Raw genomic sequence first — 20,632 nt, forward strand, 5'->3', positions numbered from 1 at the left:
TAAATATTTAAATGCAGAAGGATTTATTATATTGATCTTTTCCGGGAAGGCTCCGGGGGACAGTGAGCTTTAATTATCAGTTAGTGCTTTATTGTCAGTGATGGGCTGTCTGCGTGCCCAGCGCCCGCATTTGGTGGCCTTGACCGTTCGTCCTCCCGTGGTTTGCTCTCCTCCGCAAACAGCCGAGGACGCGGGACGCCGCCGGGACGGTCCTGCACGTCACCCTCATCCGCAAAAGGAGCTTCATCCCTCGCTGTGCTGGATTGAGCTATGTGGCCTTGGAGGTGAGAGGTGGCCCTGGGGACAGGAGGTGGCGGGAGGAATTTGCAGCGTCCGGGATGGACCAGAGCAACTCGACTCGGGGAGGATGCTGCTGCACCTTGGCCCCTGCGCTGGCAGCTGTTGATGCTGAATTAAGGCAGATTTTTTTCCCCCCACATTTGCTGACCCCCTCACCGTGGACCCCCCTACCTCCCAGGTGCTGCTGCGGGGGCTGTCGGCCCCCCTGGCCGCCCCCCCCGGGGCCCTCGTCGCCGTGGCCAGAGTTGTGACCAATGTTCAGGAGTACAAGTGAGTGATGGCCACGGGGGGGCTGCTGGTGACGTGGGTGAGTGGTGCTGGGCTTGGGACAACCCGAGCATCCCACGGTGCTTGGCTTGGCGGGAGTGGATTTGGCCCCACACAAGCTGACTTTCCTCTTTTCCGTCACTTCTCAGGCATCGCATGGAGGAGCACCCCACCTCCCGTCCCGGCATCAGCCCCACCACCATCACATTCCCAGACCCTCCGGCAGCAGCCTTCAGCATCGCCCCAGTTGCCAACCACGGCCGCCCGCAGGTACGAGGCCGAGCGCATCCGCGGAGATGAACGGGTCTGGCAGCATCCATCCCACTTGAGCATCCCTCCTTTGGCTGGGGAGCTGAGCACCCCACACAGGGAAAAGCTTTAGGGGCAAAGCGACGCTTTGAGCATCAAAGACACGCTCCTCGTGTCCGCCTCGCCCTGCCTGCAGAAACCCACAGGCAGCTCCTTGTTCGTGCCTTTGTCCTTCGTTTTTCCCCCTGCTCCGCTCACGCCTCCGGCTCGAGTGCCGCCGCCTCTCGAAGGCAGAGACCTTCTCCTCCCCGGCCCTCGAGTACCACCGGGAGAGCTAGCAACGCACATCTTCAAAATAGCTGTTGCCAGGGAAACATATGCTTTCGGCACGCGGCATCATCATCGAGCAGGAGGAGGGCCCCGCTTTTGTTCCCGAGCCCTGCCAAAAATTGGTGGAGAGGGAGAGGCAGGGGACTGGAAGGACACAGGGGCAGGGAGGAGGTGTGATGGGGCAGCTGAGCCAGAAGCTGACGCGAAGCTGCCGCCCCTCAAAACCGGAGCTGCTCCATCCCTTCGCCTCTGAAAAGTGCCAGCCGAAAGTGTGTTGAGGGCAGATGTCCAGCTGCCCCCCAAAAGACAGATCCAGCTGGTCCCGAACGCCGGTGAAGCACACGTTTCTCCGTCTCGGTCCTTGTCCCCCGTGTGTTGAATTTTGATCGCCTCGGAGCGAAACGCCCTGTATCAACACGTTCGGGGAGCCCATAAATAAAATATTACTTAGAGGAGGCCGGCCAAATGCCAAGTCGCCCACGAGGCGGTGAATTATCATAAAAATCGCTAGTGCTTTTCATTCATTACAATAATTGTTGTTCTATTGCTCCCCCTCCGCCTCCCTGGGTTGTTCTTTGCAGGTGAGCGGCGGGGGGAGTGCGGGGGACCCTCTGCTTTTGGGTCTGCACCCGCTTTGGGCCCCCTTGGAACCAGCACCCCCAGCCCCACCATGGCAATGGGTTCGGGGTACGGGCCGCCCACGCCGGCTCCAGAGCAGATTTTAGGAAATTAATCCCTGTGCACTCGCCCCTACGTTATCTTCCCCCCTCCATCTCCTTGCTCCAGGATGCAGCACCCCGAGGCTGCGGTTTCTCAGCCAGAGCAGGGATATTCCTCTCCTCTAACTGCAGCCAAAATGCATTGCCTTTGGATTTATATAGATAAATCCACACGCAAACCCCCATGAAGTTGGTGGTACCCAGGCGCTGGGCGAGCCCAAGCCAAGCCGCACAGCCCCGGCACAGGCGGCAGTGCCAGCGCGGAGCCGTGGGAGCCCAACGCGGGAGGACGAGTGATTAAACCCGGCCATCTGGCCTGCGTGCTTGCTGCTGCCTCCTTCTCCTCCTCCTCCTCCTCCTCCCCTCCGTGCCCACATGGCTCTGTGTGTCTTTGCACATCGCTGAGGATGCTTTCCCTGGGGATGCACGGACAGGTTGCCCCGGGGAGCTGTGTAACCCCCATCCGCTCTCTGCCCCCGTCTCCTGCCTCAGTTTCCCCACCTGCAGGATGCGGTTCCTTCCCAGAGAGGATGAACTCCTAATGCCCGGGAGGAAAGGTTAGAGAAAGGCTGGGAGGAGGAGGAGGGAGCGTGGCTGCTCCGGTTCTAGAGGTTAATGGCTTTCCGCGAGCAAACTCCCGGGCAGGCTAATCGGATTCAATAATTCTGCCAGCCCAGCGTGTCCTCTCGCCTGTCGGTTCCCATCAGCATCTGCAGACAACGGCGCTTGGGTTCACCTTCAGCAGGACACCCCTCTTACTTAGGGGGGTTTTGGGTTCCTGGGTGGTTAACCCTTCCCTGCCCGGCCGGGGTTCCTGGAGACCTGGTCTTCCTGGCCAGGAGTTGGCCGAGACCTGCACAGAGCCACCTGCAAGAGCGTTGGGTGCTCTCCTTGGGTGCTCTTCTCTGGCCAACAGCCCCTTTCTCACCAAAAGGGACGGCTTTGGACACGCTGGTGGCAATGGCAAATCTGTGGGGTGGATGGGCACTGGGCTGTGCCTCCTACAGAAAGCCACACTGCGTCTGTCCTCCCAGCACCAAGCTCAAGCCTTCGTGATGATGGTCCCCTCTAAGATAAATCCCCTCTGGGGCTCTTTCCCTTGAGGACCCTCCAGCTTAACCCACTTATCTGGAGCTTCTCACTTTCTTCTGGGGTCTGCACCCTCCAGACAGGCAGCAGTGAGGACCGGGCGATGGCCCCATCCCTTGGGAAGGCAGGAGAGATCCTGTGGGCTTGGCCCCCTCTGCCTCTACTCATGCCAACGATGCTGCCTTTGAACCAGCCTTTGTGCAGGAGACAGGCTGGGGTAGCCAAGGAGGATGAAGGCGTCTCCTTCCTCCTCCTCTTCCCCATCCTCTTTGTTGCGTTTCTCCAGGTGGCTCTGGGCAGAGGCGGTGGTTGTGCCAAGACGTCTGCCCAGATCAGTGCATCGGCTCTGACGCCCCGGCACAGAGCATCCATCTGTCCCGCCGAGCCGGTGGGAGACAGCCCGGCCCTGGCGAGCGCTCCTGTCCACCCAGCCCCCCAAATCAGGGGGGGGAAAAACGGGGAACGTCATCTCCCATCCCTGTCGCGGTGAGAGGAGCCATGTGGGCTCGGGACCTCCGACAATTGGGGTCAAATTAACAATATGCTCCCACGTTTGACTTTTCCCTTCCCTGCTGAGTCTAAAACGGCACCACCTCGCAGTGCCTTGTACAGGTCGATGCCAGGAAAAGTAACTGGAGGCGGCGCTCGGTGTTTTTTAGGAGATTTTCCCCCCACAACTGGGCTTTCTGAGGCTGATGAAACAGCCCCGTGGGCTGGGATGCAGGCTGGGAAAGGAGAGGAGCGGCTCGAACGTGCTTAGCCGGATCCGGCTGCTGGGAGCTGCCCCAGTCCATGTGGGTTTTCCCTAAGGACTTACAAGCGCAGACTGGGCTCCCTGCAGTCGAAGCAAGCTGCATCCCAGCTAAAAATCCCAGCTGATTCTAGGGAGCCCCTGACAAATTCCCATCTGAGAGAGCCAAGCCCGGTGCTGAGCCAGCACTAACAGCGCTGCCCGATGCGGCCCATCGTGGAGGTGTTTTCGGGCTCTGAAGCATCGCAGCCCCGCGCTCCCCTTGCTAACAGCCCCCAGGGCTGGGTAATGCACCGCTGCGGGTCTCCGAGCTGCGTAATGCCCATTAGCATCCCCAAATGTGAGCAGAGGGAGACACCCCCCGCCCCGTCCTTCTCCTCCTCCCACCCTCCCAGACAAAGCAGAAATGTGCTGATGCAGAAAAGCCGATCGGCATCTCGTCCCTGCTGAGCATTGCTGGCCGAGGGGATAGAGTAACAGCATTAAAAAGGAGCCGCTTGTCAATAATTTCTTGGCGCTGGGCGGCCAGTGTTAAGGCTGACCTTTGGAGAGCTGGCGGGGCTCTCCAAAGGCAAAGAGGAGCAGCTGCTGGCGGGGATGGACCGATGCCATTTCCAGCGACAGCTCGCGGCTCTGGGGATAAACACGTTGCCCGCTGTTCGATATCTATTGGGCGACCCAGGCGTCAGGCTTGGGAAAGGGTTTTGCGACGATATACGGACCCCGAAAGCCTGCTTGCAGGCTTTCGGGGTCCGTATATCGTCGCAAAACCCTTTCCCAAGCCTGAGCGCCTGGGTCGCCCAACAGATATCAAAAGGCTCATCCTCGAGTCAGCGCTCATCCTCCAGGCTCTTCCCATCATGTTTTTAAGCATGGAGTATTTGGTCCATGGGCTGTTTTCCTCCTCGGGCTCTGCGAGGAGGAAGATGCTGGCAGGGATTAGCTGGAGAGAAGCAGCCAAGCTTGAAGACCCAGTGAAAACCAGTTCAAGCAACTGGGATTTGGGATTGCTTTTTGAGCCAGGGATGGGATGCAGCTGCACAGGTTGTGCTTTACCCCCACCTCTTCTCTCCCTCCTATCTGTCTGCTTATTTATCTCTAGAGAGAGACGGTATCTGAAGGATAATTTTCCTGTTGTCTCCTAAGATGTCCCGACCAGCCGGGCCCCCAGAGCAGCCGACCTGGGACACGTCCTTCCTCTTCCAAGGCCGAGACGTGGCCACCCTCTTCTCCGAAGACACCGCCCTGGCTATCGAATATTATCCGTACAAAACCAGTGAGTCTGGGAACCCCACTGAGGATGCTCTCCCTCATCCCCGGGTTTGGCTGGGGGCAGGTCCTGGGTTGCCGTGCCCCCAGCCGGCTGCTCTCGCCCCTTCCCCAGTGTGGGATGCTCCAGGCACCCTCATTCCCATGGGATACTCGGTGCTGCCCCTCACCAGCCGTGTTTTCCGAGAGCTGGCGGCACGGAGCGGCGAGATGCGTGTGGACGGCCTCGCCGTGCAGGTGAGCCGGGGGCTGCGGGGTGACGCTGGGCAGGGTGGCACAGGGATGGTACCTATAGGGGATGGTACCTATAGCTGCTGGCATGGTGGGAGGGCTCTCCACATCTAGATGGGCAGCCTGTCGCAGAGCTCCTGAGCATCTCACGGGAAGCCGGAGTCCCCGCTCCGAACCGCAGCCCCGGATGCCTGGATGGCATCTGGGTGATGCCAAAGCCACCGAGAGCCCTGGTAGAAACCCAGAGGCCAGCGCAGGCTGTGACCCTTCCTCTGCCTCCCCAGGGCACGGACCTCAAAACCACGTCTGGGGCCATTCCGACCGTGGGGCTCTGCCTGCAGCTCCTTCGATCGGAGGTGAGATGCTGGGGATGGCGAAGCCCGAGGCACAGAGGGATGGGGACGGGGACAGGGCAGGAGATGGCTCTTTAGAGCTCCTACCCTCTCTCCAAACCTCTCAGGTGGGGATGAGCTGGGCTGGATCTGGGTTTTATCCCTTGTGCCTGTTGTCTCAGGGCTCTGGATCGTCCCGCTGGGCAGCTGGAAAAAGCAGCGTCGTTCTTGCCCTCGTGCACCCGTTGCTTTCCCAGGGCTTTTGGCACGTGCTCGTATTCCCGGGAAATCCCAGCTGGAGGCAGGGGGGCAGGCAGGGCACAGGCAGGGTATTTGGGAGAGGCGGTTCACTGTCTCCGTGTGGAGAAGGGCCAGGCTGGTTAACCACGGTGACAAACGTCCAGCTGTCTTCATCCCTCAGCGTTTGTGGTCCCCAGGGATGTCACAGCAGGGAGGGAATTTGGCTGTGTTTCCTGGGGGAGGGGGGAACCCTGCTAGCCTTTGGCTCCACGACCGGCCCTTGGGCAGGTTAGGATGCGGCCGTGAGCCCGATCGATCTAATTACTGCAGCCGCCAGCCTCTGCTCCCATCTGCAAAAAAAAAAAAAAAATCCTATCCATAAAGTGAATTTGGGATGGGTCTGGATGCTGCACTGGCGACTGCATCCCCCCTGTCCCCGGGGGAGCCGCGGCAGGCCGGGGCCGGCTGGTGGGGGTCTTTGCAGTGATTGCCCAGGGGGGTCAGCGAAAAGGGGTCTGCGTGTGATGAATTATTCACATGGGTGTCACTAAGTGCAGAATTAATCCTTTTGCTTCCAGCTGGCTGCTGCACTAAATTATCACTCGCAGTCATGCGGGAAAATGCTGCGGAATTCATTTAGCTGATTATTGTTTTGATCTGGGAGCCGTAATTTTTTTTCTCCTCTTCCCCAACCTCTCCCTTTCCCCCCCTCCAGCCCTGCCTTCCTTAATATATGTAAGAGCTGGGAGCGGAAACAAAAAACAGGAGAGCCAGAGCCGGCCTTGGGCTCCGCATCTGGATAATTCATCCGGCGGCAGCCCGGGCAGACGGATTTGGAGTGATGCAAATCAATGAACGAGCTGCTACCGAGCAGGGTGAGGGCTGGTTCGGCTCCTCCTGGCTTTGCCGAGGTCCTTGTTTCTTGCCTGGAGGTCAGGATTTTCCGAGGAAGATGCCCCAGCCAGCTGGCTGTGATCCCCAGCACCCTGAAACCGCAGCCCAGTGAGCAGGGGAGATGTTGCTGCGGAAGGCTGGATTTCCAAGTCCTCAGCTCCTGGATTGTCCCGAGCTCAGCTTTGGGACAGCAAGAAGGGGCCAAACAGGGACCAAGAGGCAAAGACAGTCCATTCAGGACCTGAATGGACCTGGCAAGGCATTGGGGCAGCCTTCGTACCAGGGTTGTCCTTGGGGTGCGAGGAGCCCCAGCATCCCTGCCCATCTTGCCCCGTTCTCCCTCACCCCCCCAGCTCTCCCCAGCCAGATGGCAAAAGAGAACAGACTCACCGAGCTCGCCTCGTTTCTTTTCTTATTCTTTTTTATTTTAATGTAGAGAGCTGAAAATGCATAACCTAGATTGGCTGGGCTTTTTATAACAAACAACAGCTAAATAAACCCTGGGCCATCTGTACTCTCCGGCGCACTCGGAGCCAGGCGTAAATCCCGGCTGCTCCGTGGCCTCTGCAGGGATTTCACCGACTCCTACCAGGGGTCTGGATGCTGCCGAGCTTGGCTTTGGATGCTCGCATTGACCCTCCATGCTGGGAAAACGTCCTCAGCACCAGGGTTTTCTAGGAATAAGGGGCTCCCCATAAATAGGACTCATCCCCCAGTATGTCTGCAGGGTCTCAAACCCCTGCTACATTTGTAAGAGCCGCAGGGAAATGGTTTGGAGCAGCTGCTTTATTAAAAGCCAAGAGCCCTGACACCAGGGATGAGCAAACAGGAGTCGTGTTATCCCAGGGCAAGGGCAGCGCTCGGTTGCAGCCCCCCCGCCCCGGCTCCCAGTAAAGGCACCGCGACCCCCGGGTTTGCCCCCCACCCAGCCCGGTATCCCCCTGCGCTCTCTCTTTGGAGCCCAAAGGAGAACAAAAGACTTTGATCATCTCAGGGAGACAAAGAAATCAAAGACTTCAGCAAAACGCTGGCGTTTTAGCAAATTAACGGCCGTCGCTGAAAAAACTGTTGCAGGGGGGAAACCTGCAGCCGACTTCATCCACCTCTGCGCTGGCTTGTGGCTCAAGGCAGGGCTCCTCTTTTCCCTTCCTTCTTCTTTTTCCACCCCAAATTTGGTGTCTTGCCCAGGAAAGACTAGTCTGACCGTGCAGTAGCCAGTGGCAAATCCATGTGCAGGGTCCCTGGTGTGCCCAGGGGATGCTGAGCCCTATCCAAGGGCTGGAAAATGCACACCGGAGGCATCTTTATTCCTAAGGGATTTATTCGTTGCCCCTGTTTACTAAACGGTCCTGTTTTACACTTCGTTTTGGCACGACCTCACCTCGCTCAGCCCATGAATTCAGCACTTGGGACCTTCAGGGTCACCCCAAGCCTCTGCCACACACTTTGCTGGGCACCCTTGGTCATGTCACCCAAGATGGGGTCTGGGGACGTGCCAACACGTGGTGACAGCCTCTGAAAAAAGGGAAAAGCTAGTGCTGTTTTTTTCCAGGCAAGAAAAAAAAATCAACAGGCTGGCTATATCATTGCTTAAACAGCCTTAATTTATGTAATTGCTGCCATTTAAAACCAGAAGCAGATCGGTGCCTGGTGTAAATTGTCACAGTGCCGGGGTGTAAATTGTCACCATGCCAGCCTGGCGATCAAAGCCCTTTTGGGCTGGCAAAAAAATGGGTTTACAATTGGTCGGGGAATGAGGAATCGCCATGTGTTTCCCATTATTTCAGCCTGCCTGGCCAGGTTTGTCCTCCACGAGCACCGAAATTGGGTTTTTATCCCCAAACCACGTTGCAGGGGATGCAGAAGCTGATGAAAGGCTTGTTTTAGGGAGGCATCGCCCTTCCCTGCTGAGCATATTCTTTTGGTGAGCCGGCACACCCTCAGAGGGCTTTCGGCACAGCCGAACTGCTGGCAGCCAAGCTCCTGCTTGCCAGCTCTCGATTGACACCTGCCAATCAAACACATCACCCATTCCTCTCATTACATGACGAATTACAAGAGGCGTTACGGCATCGCTGCCGGCCGGGAGCATCGTTAGCCAGGGAGAACCAAGCCAGCGAGAAACCAAAAAAAAAAAAAAAAAAGCAGGGAATGTCTTTGTTAAGGAGAATTTGTTGGGTTTCCACCCGCCGGTCCCCACGGAGCGTTCAGGGCAGCGCTAATTGAATTAAGAGCACGTGCGCTCCGGCGAGCAGCTCTCCGACGGGCGATAGCGGCGGGGCCGGGCTGGCCATCGCACCGGTTCGGCGGGCAGCAGCTGTACGCCGGCCTCAGTAATTGCAGGCAGAGCCTAAACTGTTGCATTTTGCATGATGCCGTTCCCCAGGGAGGGGGGAGAGTGGCGGGGTGGGGGGCGTCTTCACCCCGCCTTTGATGCTGGAGGAGCTCGGTTGAGGTCGGGGCCGGCGGCGTAACGAAACGCGGCGGCACGGGGGACGATGATGCTGATGGTGTTAATGAGGCAGCGATGGGGAAGGACACGGGGACGCCTCCGGACACCTCTTTGCCCCCCCCCCCGCCGCAGAGGCGGCGGGGGGGGGGATGCTCGCTGCCCTCGTTAGCCGCACTAACGAGGCGAGGCCGGGTGCAGGCACGGAGTAATACCCAGCGAGGGCCACTTCGCCGCTGCCCATGCCCGTAGCCAATTTGGAGAGGCCGCCCGGCCTGATTGCTCAGCTGACGAAACGAAGAGAGCAGTGGGGAGGTGGGGGGGGGGGGGAAACGAGGATTTGCTGGGTCACGGTCGCCGGCTCTGGGGCGGTGAAATAGGTGGGTGCCGGGGTGCCATGCCTTGATGCAAGGATCCCAGTGGCAGGGCAGGTCCCCATCACCTAAACCTGCCCCGATACTGGGAGCTGGCTTGGCCAGTCCAGGGCAAGGGTCCCTGCCCGTGACCTTGCCATCGCAGGCGGCAGCGAGGAGCGCGCGGACTCCATCGTTTATTCCATTAGATCTGACTTCCCCCTCTAACCGGATTAGAGGGGAGTCTATAAAAGCCAGGCTGGTGGGAGGAAAGCGGGGCACGCGGAGCCGGGCGCGGGAAATGAGGGACAGGGAAATCACATTATTGCTGCCGGCAGCGTCTGGCAGGGGATCTGGCAGGGGCTGCCGGTGTGCCGGAGGTGCATTACCCGGCAGGCACCGAAGCCAGGGGCAGCACCGGGTGGTAAAGTAGCTTTTAGCATCCCTTTGCGCCCACAGGACCTGGGTACCCACCTCCTGCCCGCCCGGGGAAGGGGAGAGATGGGCTGAGCTGGGCACGGACCTGCTATTTCCACCAACACAGGTTTCAGCGCGAAGGACTGCCTCCTCCTCCTCCTCCTCACCTTGTCGGTCCACTGCCGTTCACCCCGGGGATCCCCCTCCCTGCCCAAATCTCCCCTTGCACCTCGCAAAGATGAGACGAGTGCGGCCAACCCACGGCTCTTTCCCATCCCACCAGTCCCGGTGGCATATCAGGGACGTGGATGGTGGGACAGGGGACACGCGGCGGGGACAGCCCAGTCCGGGTCCCCCCTCCTTGCCCCTGTCACCACGTCCATCCATCCTACAGACCGTTGCCTCTCTCCCTCCCCAGAGACCGGCGGCGTTCCTGACCCCGTCGGGCAGTGATGCCCTCCCCAGCCTGGACCCCGCCGCCGCCAGCACGCTCGAGAGGGGTGAAGAGCTGCGGGCAGCCCCCGTGCGCCCGTTTTCTCGCCAGGTAAGAGCCCCCGAGAGCAGCCAGCGATGCCATGCCAGCACCCTGCCCGCTTGCATCGTCCCGCCAGCCCCCACGAAGGCACGCACCCTGCCTCCGTAACGGTACAAAACTGGCGTAAATCCCAAATTCTAATCTCTCTTCCGACGTATGCATTGCCGGGAGCAGCGGGTTTTATCCATAGCCTGGTTGTATGAATAATTTCTTGTGTTGCGCCCACGGAGGAGCCTTTCCATGGGTGCCGGCATCCCTGGTCGCCAGCTGTTTCGGGGTGGCACAGGGGCTGGAGGGGGGACAGCGTCCCATCACCTTGCTGGGGGCAGCGCTCATCAGAGCAGCCTGGATGCACCAGCTTCGATCTAATTGCTCAATCCCAAATCCATTTAGCAAATTCTCTCCTATTACCGCTGCATTATGTTGGAGACCCCAGGCACCTCCAGCTCGTACCTTTTGGCTCCAGGAAAAAAAAAAAAAAAAAAAAAAAAAAAAGGCAGCTGTTCTCCTCCTCCAGCCCTTTGTACTGATAAATGGAGCCCTTGGATGAATGCAAACCCAGCCCTTGTGGTCCTAATATCTTCCTGTACTTTAAGCCATCTGGCTTTAAAAATAACAGGTCGTTAAACCCCAATTCTGCTTATTAAATAGCTGGGAGGGAAGGAGTGGAGGGGCCCTGCACTGCCCCAAAGCCCAATTATTTCCCCGTCAGCGGCTGCCCAAACCCCACCTTCAACCCAATCCCTCTCCCCGCGATTCAGGCTGCAAAGCGGGAAGAAAATTAGCAATAAAATAACAACCATAAAAATACAGAAAAGCTATTTTTTTTCCTCCAGCTGTTTTAATTCCTCCAATCCACTGAGCTTTATTACTTCCCTTTCCGCGGCTGCGGCGGCTGCTTTATGCCCAGCCTAATAGAAACCCGTAATGGGGCGTGCGGAGGCGGGTACCACAGCACAGCGTAAATGCGATGAGGCTGCAAAGTCCAAATTTGATAGACTGGATTGCCCCAGGCCTCCAGAGAAGTCCCAACACCCTTCAGACCTGCACAGGATCCGGCCCCGGCATCACTACATGGTCTGTGCAATGTGTTTTCACCCACAGCTTCGCTCTTTGCTTGTGCCGATGCCCCGAGCGGTCTCGAATCCAGCTCTCTGTATCCTCACAAGAGCATCCCTGCATCGATAAAGTGAGGGAGGGTGAGAAGTGGTCTCAAGGATGCTTCCAGCATCCAATTTTAAAGCCTGAGCGGGGCAACAGGAGCCCAGAAAGGGTTTGCACAAGCCCTGGGCACCCCTGTCCTGCCCGAGCATCTTCTCTTTTTGTGGCTAAAAATGCTAGAAAGCGTTGCTGGTAGGATTATTATTTACCACCCCCCACCCCACCCCAACCTTTGACAGTCGTTTTCTTTCTTTTGCTTTTTTCTTCCCCCTAAAGTGCAAATTATTTTCACTCCGCTTGCATTGCATTGCTTGGAAAGCCCATCTCCTGACAGCCCCAGGAATCAGGGCTGACACCCTACTAATAGAGCGTGTGTGCGGGAGGGAGTAGGGACACGACAGCCCCCCCGGCACTGGGGTCTGGGGGGGGGGGAGCACTCGGCTGATCACAGCCCTGTCACTTCTTCCCGCTCCGCTCCGGCTGATCAAACCCGGATCCCATCGCTACCCTGCGGCTTTGGAGGTCCTGCTCCGGATCTGCTCGTTAATGCCTTCATTAAAAAGTGAGGGGGGCGAGGCAAACAAAGCGATGAGGAATATTATCGGAGATGGGGTAATCCTTCCCTGCCCTGGTCCCACGGAGCCAGAAAAGCCCCTGTGCAGGTTTGTGACCCCCCCCTCGGGCTTACCAAGGTTTGAGGCTGATTTCTGGTGGACGAGCTTTCTGACCTTAGGCTGAGGTTTATGCTGGATTCAGCCTAACCATGTTTTCCTACTCTTCTGCCCTCTCGCTGAATAGATTTGCGCCTCTCTTACCAGTCGATGAATAATTTACAAGCAGCACTTAACGATTAGGGGGGCGTTTTCTCCAACCTCTTCAAACATTTGCTTCCTCTTCAAGCCTCTCTTTCCCCGTTCCCACCACCTGTATTTCCCTGACCTGTCCATGCCGGGGGTTTTTACAAGCCAAAGGGCCTCTTGGAGGGCTAGGAGAAGTAAATGTCTTTTTTTTTTTTTTTTTTTTCCCCTTTGCTGGCATTTTGTTCCCAGCACTGCACATGTGCCATCACCTCCATCACATAAGATGAGAGCCCAGATGTAAGGACTGTCCCCCAAAACCACACCGTGGCGTGGTAGACCAGGCAGCAGTGGTGGGGACAGGACTTCTTGCTTGCCAGCAGCATTGGGGCCCCTTTGCTGGACCCATTTCCAGCTGCTGGGTGACATCTGAGGAAGATGGGACCTCCACCTCCTGCCCACTGAGTGGGGTCTTCTGCTTCGGTGAGCTGGGAGGGGACCCCCGGCATGGTATGGCACTGCTGAGCCTGGCAGCTCCTCGGAGCTTGTGCCTGCAAAGGCAAGGCAAGAGGGGGATGCAAAGGATGAGGGTGCTGCGAGGGAAAATGATGGTGCAAGGCGAGAGGGTGCTGCAAGGGGTGAAGATGCTGCAAGGGAAAAGAATGGTGCATGGGGAGAGGGTGCTGCAAGGGGTGAGGGTGCTGTAAAGCTTGAAGGTGCCGCGACGGCCAAAGGATGGTGCAAGGGAAAAGGGTGCTGCAAGGGGAGAGGGGATGCAAAGGATGAGGATACTGCAAGGGAAAAGGATGGCGCAAGGGGAGAGGGAGCTGCAAGGGGTGAAGATGCTGCAAGGGCTGAGGGTGCTGCAGGGGGAGAGGGTGCTGCGAGGGGAGAGGGGGACGTGAAGGATGAGGGTGCTGCAAAGGGAAAGGGTGCTGCAAGGGGACAAGGGTGCTGTAAAGGGAGAGGGTGTTGTGAGGGGAGAAGGGGATGCGGAGGATGAGGGTGCTGCAAGAGGCGAGGGTGCTGCACGGGGTGAAGATGCTGCAGGGGCTGAGGGTGCTGCGAGGGGAGAGGGTGCTGCGAGGGGAGAGGGGGATGCAAAGGATGAGGGTGCTGCAAGAGGCGAGGGTGCTGCAAGAGGCAAGGGTGCTGCAAGGGGTGAAGATGCTGCAGGGGCCGAGGGTGCTGCGAGGGGAGAGGGTGCTGCGAGGGGAGAGGGTGCTGCGAGGGGAGAGGGTGCTGCGAGGGGAGAGGGTGCTGCGAGGGGAGAGGGGTGCTGCGAGGGGAGAGGGTGCTGCGAGGGGAGAGGGTGCTGCGAGGGGAGAGGGTGCTGCGAGGGAAAGGGGTGCTGCGAGGGGAGAGGGTGCTGCGAGGGAAAGGGGTGCTGCGAGGGAAAGGGGTGCTGCGAGGGAAAGGGGTGCTGCGAGGGGAGAGGGTGCTGCGAGGGGAGAGGGTGCTGCGAGGGGTGAAGATGCTGCGAGGGGTGAAGATGCTGCAGGGGCCAAGGGTGCTGCGAGGGGTGAAGATGCTGCGAGGGGTGAAGATGCTGCGAGGGGTGAAGATGCTGCGAGGGGTGAAGATGCTGCAGGGGCCAAGGGTGCTGCGAGGGGGTGAAGATGCTGCGAGGGGGTGAAGATGCTGCAGGGGCCGAGGCGGCTGCGGCCCCGCTCTCCCCGTGCTGCCGGGCGGCCCCGTGTGCGGCTGCAGCCCCATCTAGCGCCAGCCCCGCCGCCCTGCCGAGCCCCCAACCCACGCTCCGGGGCCGGGGAGGGGGTTGTCTTACCTCCCCAGGGTAGCTGCTCCTCTCCCCGGGGCCGGGAGAGGCCGGGCTGCGGGCAGGAGCCGTTGCAAGGTTGGGATGAGGATGCCCCGCTCTGCCCCTGGCCCCGGGGGGGGCTCGGTTGGGTTTGCCGGGGAGCTGGACACCCACGGGTGCCCGAGCACCCGCAGGCACGAGGCTCAGCGCCTGCCGGGCTGGGTGGGTGGGTTTTTTCCAGCACTCCCGTTATGCAGGATTAAGCCAATTAATAAAAGAGGCCCATAAATCAGCTAACGCGACCCCAGGTGATATCGATGCCCGTTTTACTTCTCAAGTAGATTAAGGATTCGGCAATTTGCTTCCCCTTTTACTTAATTAGCTTCTCGCCCCGGTGATGACGAACCTGGTGCACGAAGATGCCGTGCTGAGGGTGGGTGCCCCAGTATCTCCCCTGTGTGATGGGGTGACCCACATCCAGCACTCACAAGGCGGGGGAGAGGCTCTTGATGGGATTTAGAGTACGGCAGAAGCCTCCCAGCCACCCCGAATCTGGTTGCAACAGCTCTGGTCCCTGCTTCCAGCCCTGGTCCCACCTTCCAGCCCGCCTGGCCTGGGGGAGAGTAAAAGCAGCTGGAAATGCTGTTTTCTTGGGGGCGAGATGGGGCAAGGTGGGATGGCGAGGAGGGGGACAGAGGGGTGGCTTTTGCAGGGCAGTGGAGGGTGCTGGAGGGGCAGGGACCCAACGGTGGAGGGCCGGGGGAGACTGGGAATGGGTTGGGGGGGTTTGCAAATGGTCTGCGTGCCACAGTTATGTTGCATGAGGGGGTTTTTGGTGCTCCAGGCTCCGAGCTGGGGGGGAAACCGGTCGGGCTTGGTGGGCTTTGCATGTGCTTCTCCTGCTTGGGTCTGGGTGGCTGTGGCTGTGTCTGCGGGGGGTACAGACCAGGGACGCCAGCAGTGAGCCAGAGCAGGGGAAAAAGAGAAAACTGCCTCCAAAATACCATTTTGTGTGTGTTTGGGGGGTGCACGCGTTGGCACGTGTGTGCCCTTGTGTGTCCTGTTCCAAACCGGTCCCGGCGGCACTACTCAACCCTCAGTGGACGTAGCATAGAAGGGCTCATCCATCCTCGTTTAGCGACTTCTCAGCCTTTCCCGGTGCTAATTAATAAAGGGTGGGGCCCGATGGCCGGGGGCAGATGCTCAGGGTGGTGGGTGCTCAGGGCAGCGGGTGCTGCACGGCTCTGGGTGCTCTCGGCGCTGTGGCTTGGGGTATTGATGGATTTATGCCGGCTGCTGAAATGCAAGGGGCGTTTTATCAGCAAACAGACTCCATACATAAGCAAACATGAAAATGGATGGCCACGGCGCCAGCAATAAACCGCCTGCCAGGCCAAGGGCAAATCACGGCAGCGCTTGTCACCAGGGGTGATGGGGATGCTTGGGGTTTATCCCTCTGCAGCCACTTATTTTTCGAAGCTAAGGGATGAAAATGCTTTGAGGGCACTTAAAAAGCGTGGGGCTAGGGGAGGGTATTTAACTCGGGTCCCATGCGCAGATTTTAAAAGGTATGCTTGGAAAACAGACTCTTCAGTGAGCTGCCAAGTTTCCCACTGGTACTTGGGGGTTTTGTGGTATTTCTCCACTTTTTCACATCCCCAGCTGCTGGAAGCATGTTTATCTTAAAAAACAGATGCAGATGTTTTGCTAGAGGGAAAAAAACCCGCGAAGACCCAGCGGGAACCCAGGGTAACAGTCGTAACCTGTTTCGCTCACTTTTTGGTCTCAGGAGGGGACTTTTTTAGGTCTGGCCCCTGTTTGTGGTCGGGGTGAGCAGCAGCACTGGGGGATGCTCTGACCTATGCTGGGACTAGAAACCCATCCTGGGAGGCTCTGCTGACCTCCCCTTCCCCCTGGTCACCATGAGCAGCAGGACATCACCTGGGGACATCACCCTGGCTGTCTCCATCCCTCCCAAAAGCAGCCCCGTGCAGCAGGATGGGAGAAAAATTGTTTTTCAGGAGCCAGGAGCTGACTCAGCCAGAGTTTGCTCTCAAAAGTCATCCTACCTCCTCCTAGCCTCTTTTTTTTTTTTCTTTTTTTTTTCTTTTTTTTTTTCTTTTTCTTTGAGCAAAATAAACCAGCAGCGACTCGCAGAGGAATCACAGTCCCTGCTGGTGGCACGACTGCTTTCTTCAGCCTTATCTTGAAGAAGCAGGCAGGCGGGTGGGAGCCCAAGGAGCAGTCATCTCTACACGGAGCGTCTTGCCTCCCCGAGTTACCCAGTGTAATCCAGAGGCTTTTATTTCCTTGTACAACATGATATCAGCAGCCGGCAGCTGGGCCTAGAGCCGGATAGCGATGGTAATCGCCCGCCCTAAAATCATCATCCTCGTTAGGAAGGGAGCAGTAGATGTGGTGTCTCTATTAAATCAAACTCGGCTCAGATTAAGCGCTTTTCAATGCAATCCAATTAACTCTTAAATTGAATTGTAATGCTTTGGCTAATATACCCCCCCCCAACACAGCTCCCGCCCTAGCCCCAATGAATGGGAAGGGAGTTCAGCCTTGGTTTAATCAGATAAAAACCCGCTTATTTGCTGCCTTTCACCGGCTGCTACATCCTACGAAGGTGTGTGGGGAGCGGCCGGGCTAAAAATCTCCGTATTTCCCTTGGGGGACCTGCAATTCCCCCAGAGGTTGGGGTTCCCCAGGGAAACGCTTTGATTTTGGAAGTAGAAGGCGAAAAAAAAAAAACCCCAACATTTGCCCCACCAACACATCTGCCCAGATGTTGTCCTGAGGATGGGTTTGGGTACTTGATAATCACCCTCCCTCCGCCCCATCAGGTACCCGTGTCCCAAGGGGATGGGTAAGGTCAATGAGGGCATCGGGCAAAGCAAACGGAGGCGTCGCTATCTCCTGATGGTTTCGTGAGCTTTTGTTGCAGAAAAGAGGGAAAAAAATGGGATTTTTCTTCCCTCTGATCTTCCTAAGCTGCTGCGGCAATATTTTTCTCAGATATGTAAATCTGAGCTTATCCCATCTTCATAACAATTAAGGAATTGGGCTTAATACTCATCCAGGGACATGTTATTCATTGAGCTGGAGGGAGATTGTGTTGGAGAAGAGGCTGGTGCGCTGCCAGGGGCTCAAATGCCTCCATGCTCACAAGTGAAATGAGTTGGCCCATCCTCAGCCTCTCTCTGGGGTGCATTGCTGTCCCCTCCCCAGCCAGGGACGGGGTCGGGCCATGCTATGCGGATGCAGAATCCTCTGGTACACCCTGTTTTCAGCCACTTTTGGACCTTCCTGCCTCCCGTGGAGGTTTATTTCTAGCCCCCCTGCCTCGCTTTGCTCCGTGCTGCTCCGTCTAGAGATGAATTGATTCCAGCAGTCGAAGCTAATCGATACATCAAAGCGTCTCGGAGCAATTTGTTAAGTAAATAAAAAAAAAAAAAAACCTTGGCCTAAGCAAATACAGGAAGGAGGGGGGGGGGCGGCTCATCGGGGCGGATGAAAGGCTCTAAAGGCAGGGGAAGCTTCAGAAGCTTGGAAATGATGGGGGGAAAAAAATAAATAAAAAATAAATAGCGAGTGCCAGGAGTTTCAAAGCTTCCATCATTTCAGACGTGGATTCCCAGCCTTTCATCCCAGACCCCTGCAGGAAGGAGAGACACAGCTATCTCCAGGTGGATTTGAGATAGGTGGTATAGGGGAAAATATGTTCAAATACCCTTAACTCTGCCCCCGTCCCCGGAGGCAGCGCCGGGGTGATGCTGCCTGCCAGGAACGGTTGCGCAGGCAGAAGTATGGGATGGTGAGTGTGTGAGCAGCATTGGGCTGGGACTAAAGGCTGGGGATGCTTTTCCAGCCTCTGCAGGTGTTGTCTGAACCTAGAAAAGCCGTGGTTGAACCCAGCACCTTCCAGCGCAGGCAGGGAAAGCAGCTACCCAGCCCGGGCGAGCCAAGTGCAGTCCCGTGCATTATTGATGGAGCAGATAATTGCGCGCTTCCCACCGGCTCTTTGATTAAAAATTGATGGCACGGGACAAGGTAGTGAGGGACTCCATCGACTTACACCGGCCTCTTTGTTTCTTAACAAACACTGAAGGAGAGGTGGATGCGGGATGCCGCAGCGGGTGGGAGGCACGAGAGCCCCTGTGGGTACCCTGAAAGGGGGGGGTGGGACTGGGGGACCTGTTGGGGCAGAGCATCCTTTCCCTTAAAATGCTATAAATTCAATCTCGGCATGAAAGTGGGGTTTGATCAGTGAATTATTCAGCAAATTATTCTCTGCTTGGGATCGGGCCAAACCCCAAAGCAGAGCTGAAGGCCGATGCCGCCCGGCATCTGCAAGGCGTGGGTTTTAGAAGTTAATTGAGCGTTTGAAACATCAGAGGAGCGTGCTGGGAGGGGAGAGCGTTTCCATGCCCGCATCCGAGGCAGGGAAATGAGGTGCTGTCACCTCCAGAGCCAGCTGGGCATGCTGGGACCTGGCGGTGGCCGCCACCGAGTCACCTCCTCGGGGCTGCACTGCTGGGAGCGGGAGATAAGGCAACGGCAGCCGAAACGGCGATGATGGGGATGGGGAGGAAGGGCTGGGGGCAGTGAGGGGCTGGTGTCTCAAAGGGAGCGCTTGCAGGCAGCGCTTGCCGCCCCGATGGCTTTGGAAGCGGCAATGGGACGTGCAGGGGTCGAAGGGATGCTACCGGGGAAGAGATGCGGGTGCCTGGGGCAAGGAGCGGCAGAGCCAGCTGCCTGCACCTGGAATGCACCCGTCGGGGTGCAGTCGGGCGATTTTAGGTGCTGGGCTGCTGCAGGGAGGAGTTGCTAAGAGAAGGGTTGTGTTGTAGCAACGGCCACCGGCGCGCCAGGCTGCCGGGAGCACCCCGCGCCACCTAAATCCCTTTGCCAGCAGAAAGGGCCGGGGAAAAACAGCTTTTCCTCATGCTACAACCTCCCAACATCGCCGTAAGTCCACCGGCCGGCAGCTCGGGTGGCGGCGCGGGGACGGGATATTTGCTCGGGGGGGTGGTGGAGCCGTTGAGGACTTTGTTTGGGGCGGGTAGAGCCTGGCAACCCACCGGCGGGCCGGGCTGGCTGCCGGGAGCGGGGTGCCGGGGGGATCAGAGCACCCAAGGAGCGGGAATGATGCTGTACTACAGACCCTTGTCCTCCACCGTGAGTGCCGGGGTGCGGTGGGTGGGGATGGGGACATCATCCTGTTGCTGGTGTCACCAGCAGGACACCCAGAGGTCCCTGTTACAGGACGGCACCCCGTCGGGCTTGCTTTCGGTCGTAGCCAAATTTCTTCCCAAGGCTGCACGCCTCAATGGTCCAGCAATGAGATGATGCTCAAAGCCAGGCATTTCTAAACGTCCCCATCCTCAGGAGAAGGTCTTCCAGCCCTGTGCCCACACCACGTTGCATCCGAGCCCCAAATGCTTGAAGCATCACAGCCAGCAATGCCAGAGCTTTTTTGGGGCAGGGCTGGATCCTGACCCCAAAGCAACGATGGCAAAGCTGTTTTGCTCCAGGTGAAAGCCAGGAGAGCGGCTCCCAGCTGTGGGGAAGGGGCTGAGGGAGCTTGCTGCTCCTCTCGGAGGGCTTTCCCTAGCCTGCTCCTCATCCTTACCCTCCACTCTGACATCTCCTGCCAGCTCCACCGAGACGATGTGTCCCTCCCAGCGGCCGATGCCGTGGCCAGCATCCTGCCTGGAAAGCAGCTGTTCCCGCACGGGACAGGAGCACCATCGGAAGAGCGGAGGTAGGGGGGGGGCCACGCCGGTTTTGCCCTCTCTCGGCTCCTTCTTCTCATCCTCCTTGGAGTGGTTTCCTCCATTCTCCCCATGTTTTCCCTAGTGGCTTCTCCTCCTGCCCCATCACTGCCGATCTTCCTCCTCGTCTCCTCCAGGCTCCCACCCTTCCCGCACCCCCATCCCCACCGGCACTTGCCTTGCCCCCCAGCACCCCAAAAAGGCTCCTGTCTCCTATGGAGGGTTCCCCGGCCAAGGCTTTGCCGGTGTTTCACTCTGGCGGGAGCAGCTGGCCAAGGGTGTCCCACCTCCCCGGTCTCTGCTCCGCAGATCCCAAGAGCTCATCGGGGACGAGCAGGAGCCGGTGAGTGCCGAGGAGACGGGAGGAGCTGGGGGCACCGGGGGGGACAGCAGCGTCCCCAGAGCGGGTCCTGGCTCCCGTGGGGACCGAAGCTCTACGCTGCCGGTGAGTGAAGGTCTGGGGGGGGGGGGTCGGCCCTTGAGTTCGGCTGGAGCAGGCTTTATCTTGGGGGTGAACTGAGTCCTGGATGAAACAGCTCTCAGGCAGATGGGGAGGAAGGAGCCGAAGCTCTCGCTGCACCTGCCCCCCTATCCCCCCCCTCCTCAAGGCCGAGTGATGCTGTTGCACCCCCTCCCCGCGCCCCGGCCCCCCCCCCCACGGGCCGCTGGCCAAGGCCATCCCCAAGGCTGGGAGCGGGGGGCCAGGGGAG

General features: G+C 58.3%; 1 protein-coding gene across 1 annotated transcript in view; it reads left to right on the plus strand.

The window, feature by feature from the left end:
- The window catches only part of CCDC33 (coiled-coil domain containing 33), a 30,092-nt gene that overhangs the window by 5,477 nt on the left and 3,983 nt on the right, over positions 1–20,632 (plus strand). Inside the window, exons 4-12 of the mRNA XM_041123362.1 lie at positions 183–284; positions 479–570; positions 717–837; positions 4,852–4,981; positions 5,090–5,211; positions 5,490–5,561; positions 10,309–10,434; positions 19,806–19,912; positions 20,232–20,367. Of these exons, the coding sequence (XP_040979296.1) occupies positions 183–284; positions 479–570; positions 717–837; positions 4,852–4,981; positions 5,090–5,211; positions 5,490–5,561; positions 10,309–10,434; positions 19,806–19,912; positions 20,232–20,367 (1,008 nt within the window). The remainder of the gene's footprint in view (positions 1–182; positions 285–478; positions 571–716; positions 838–4,851; positions 4,982–5,089; positions 5,212–5,489; positions 5,562–10,308; positions 10,435–19,805; positions 19,913–20,231; positions 20,368–20,632) is intronic.

The sequence above is a fragment of the Aquila chrysaetos genome, chromosome 5 (genome assembly GCF_900496995.4).
Source record: "Aquila chrysaetos chrysaetos chromosome 5, bAquChr1.4, whole genome shotgun sequence".
NCBI classification, from domain to species: domain Eukaryota; kingdom Metazoa; phylum Chordata; class Aves; order Accipitriformes; family Accipitridae; genus Aquila; species Aquila chrysaetos.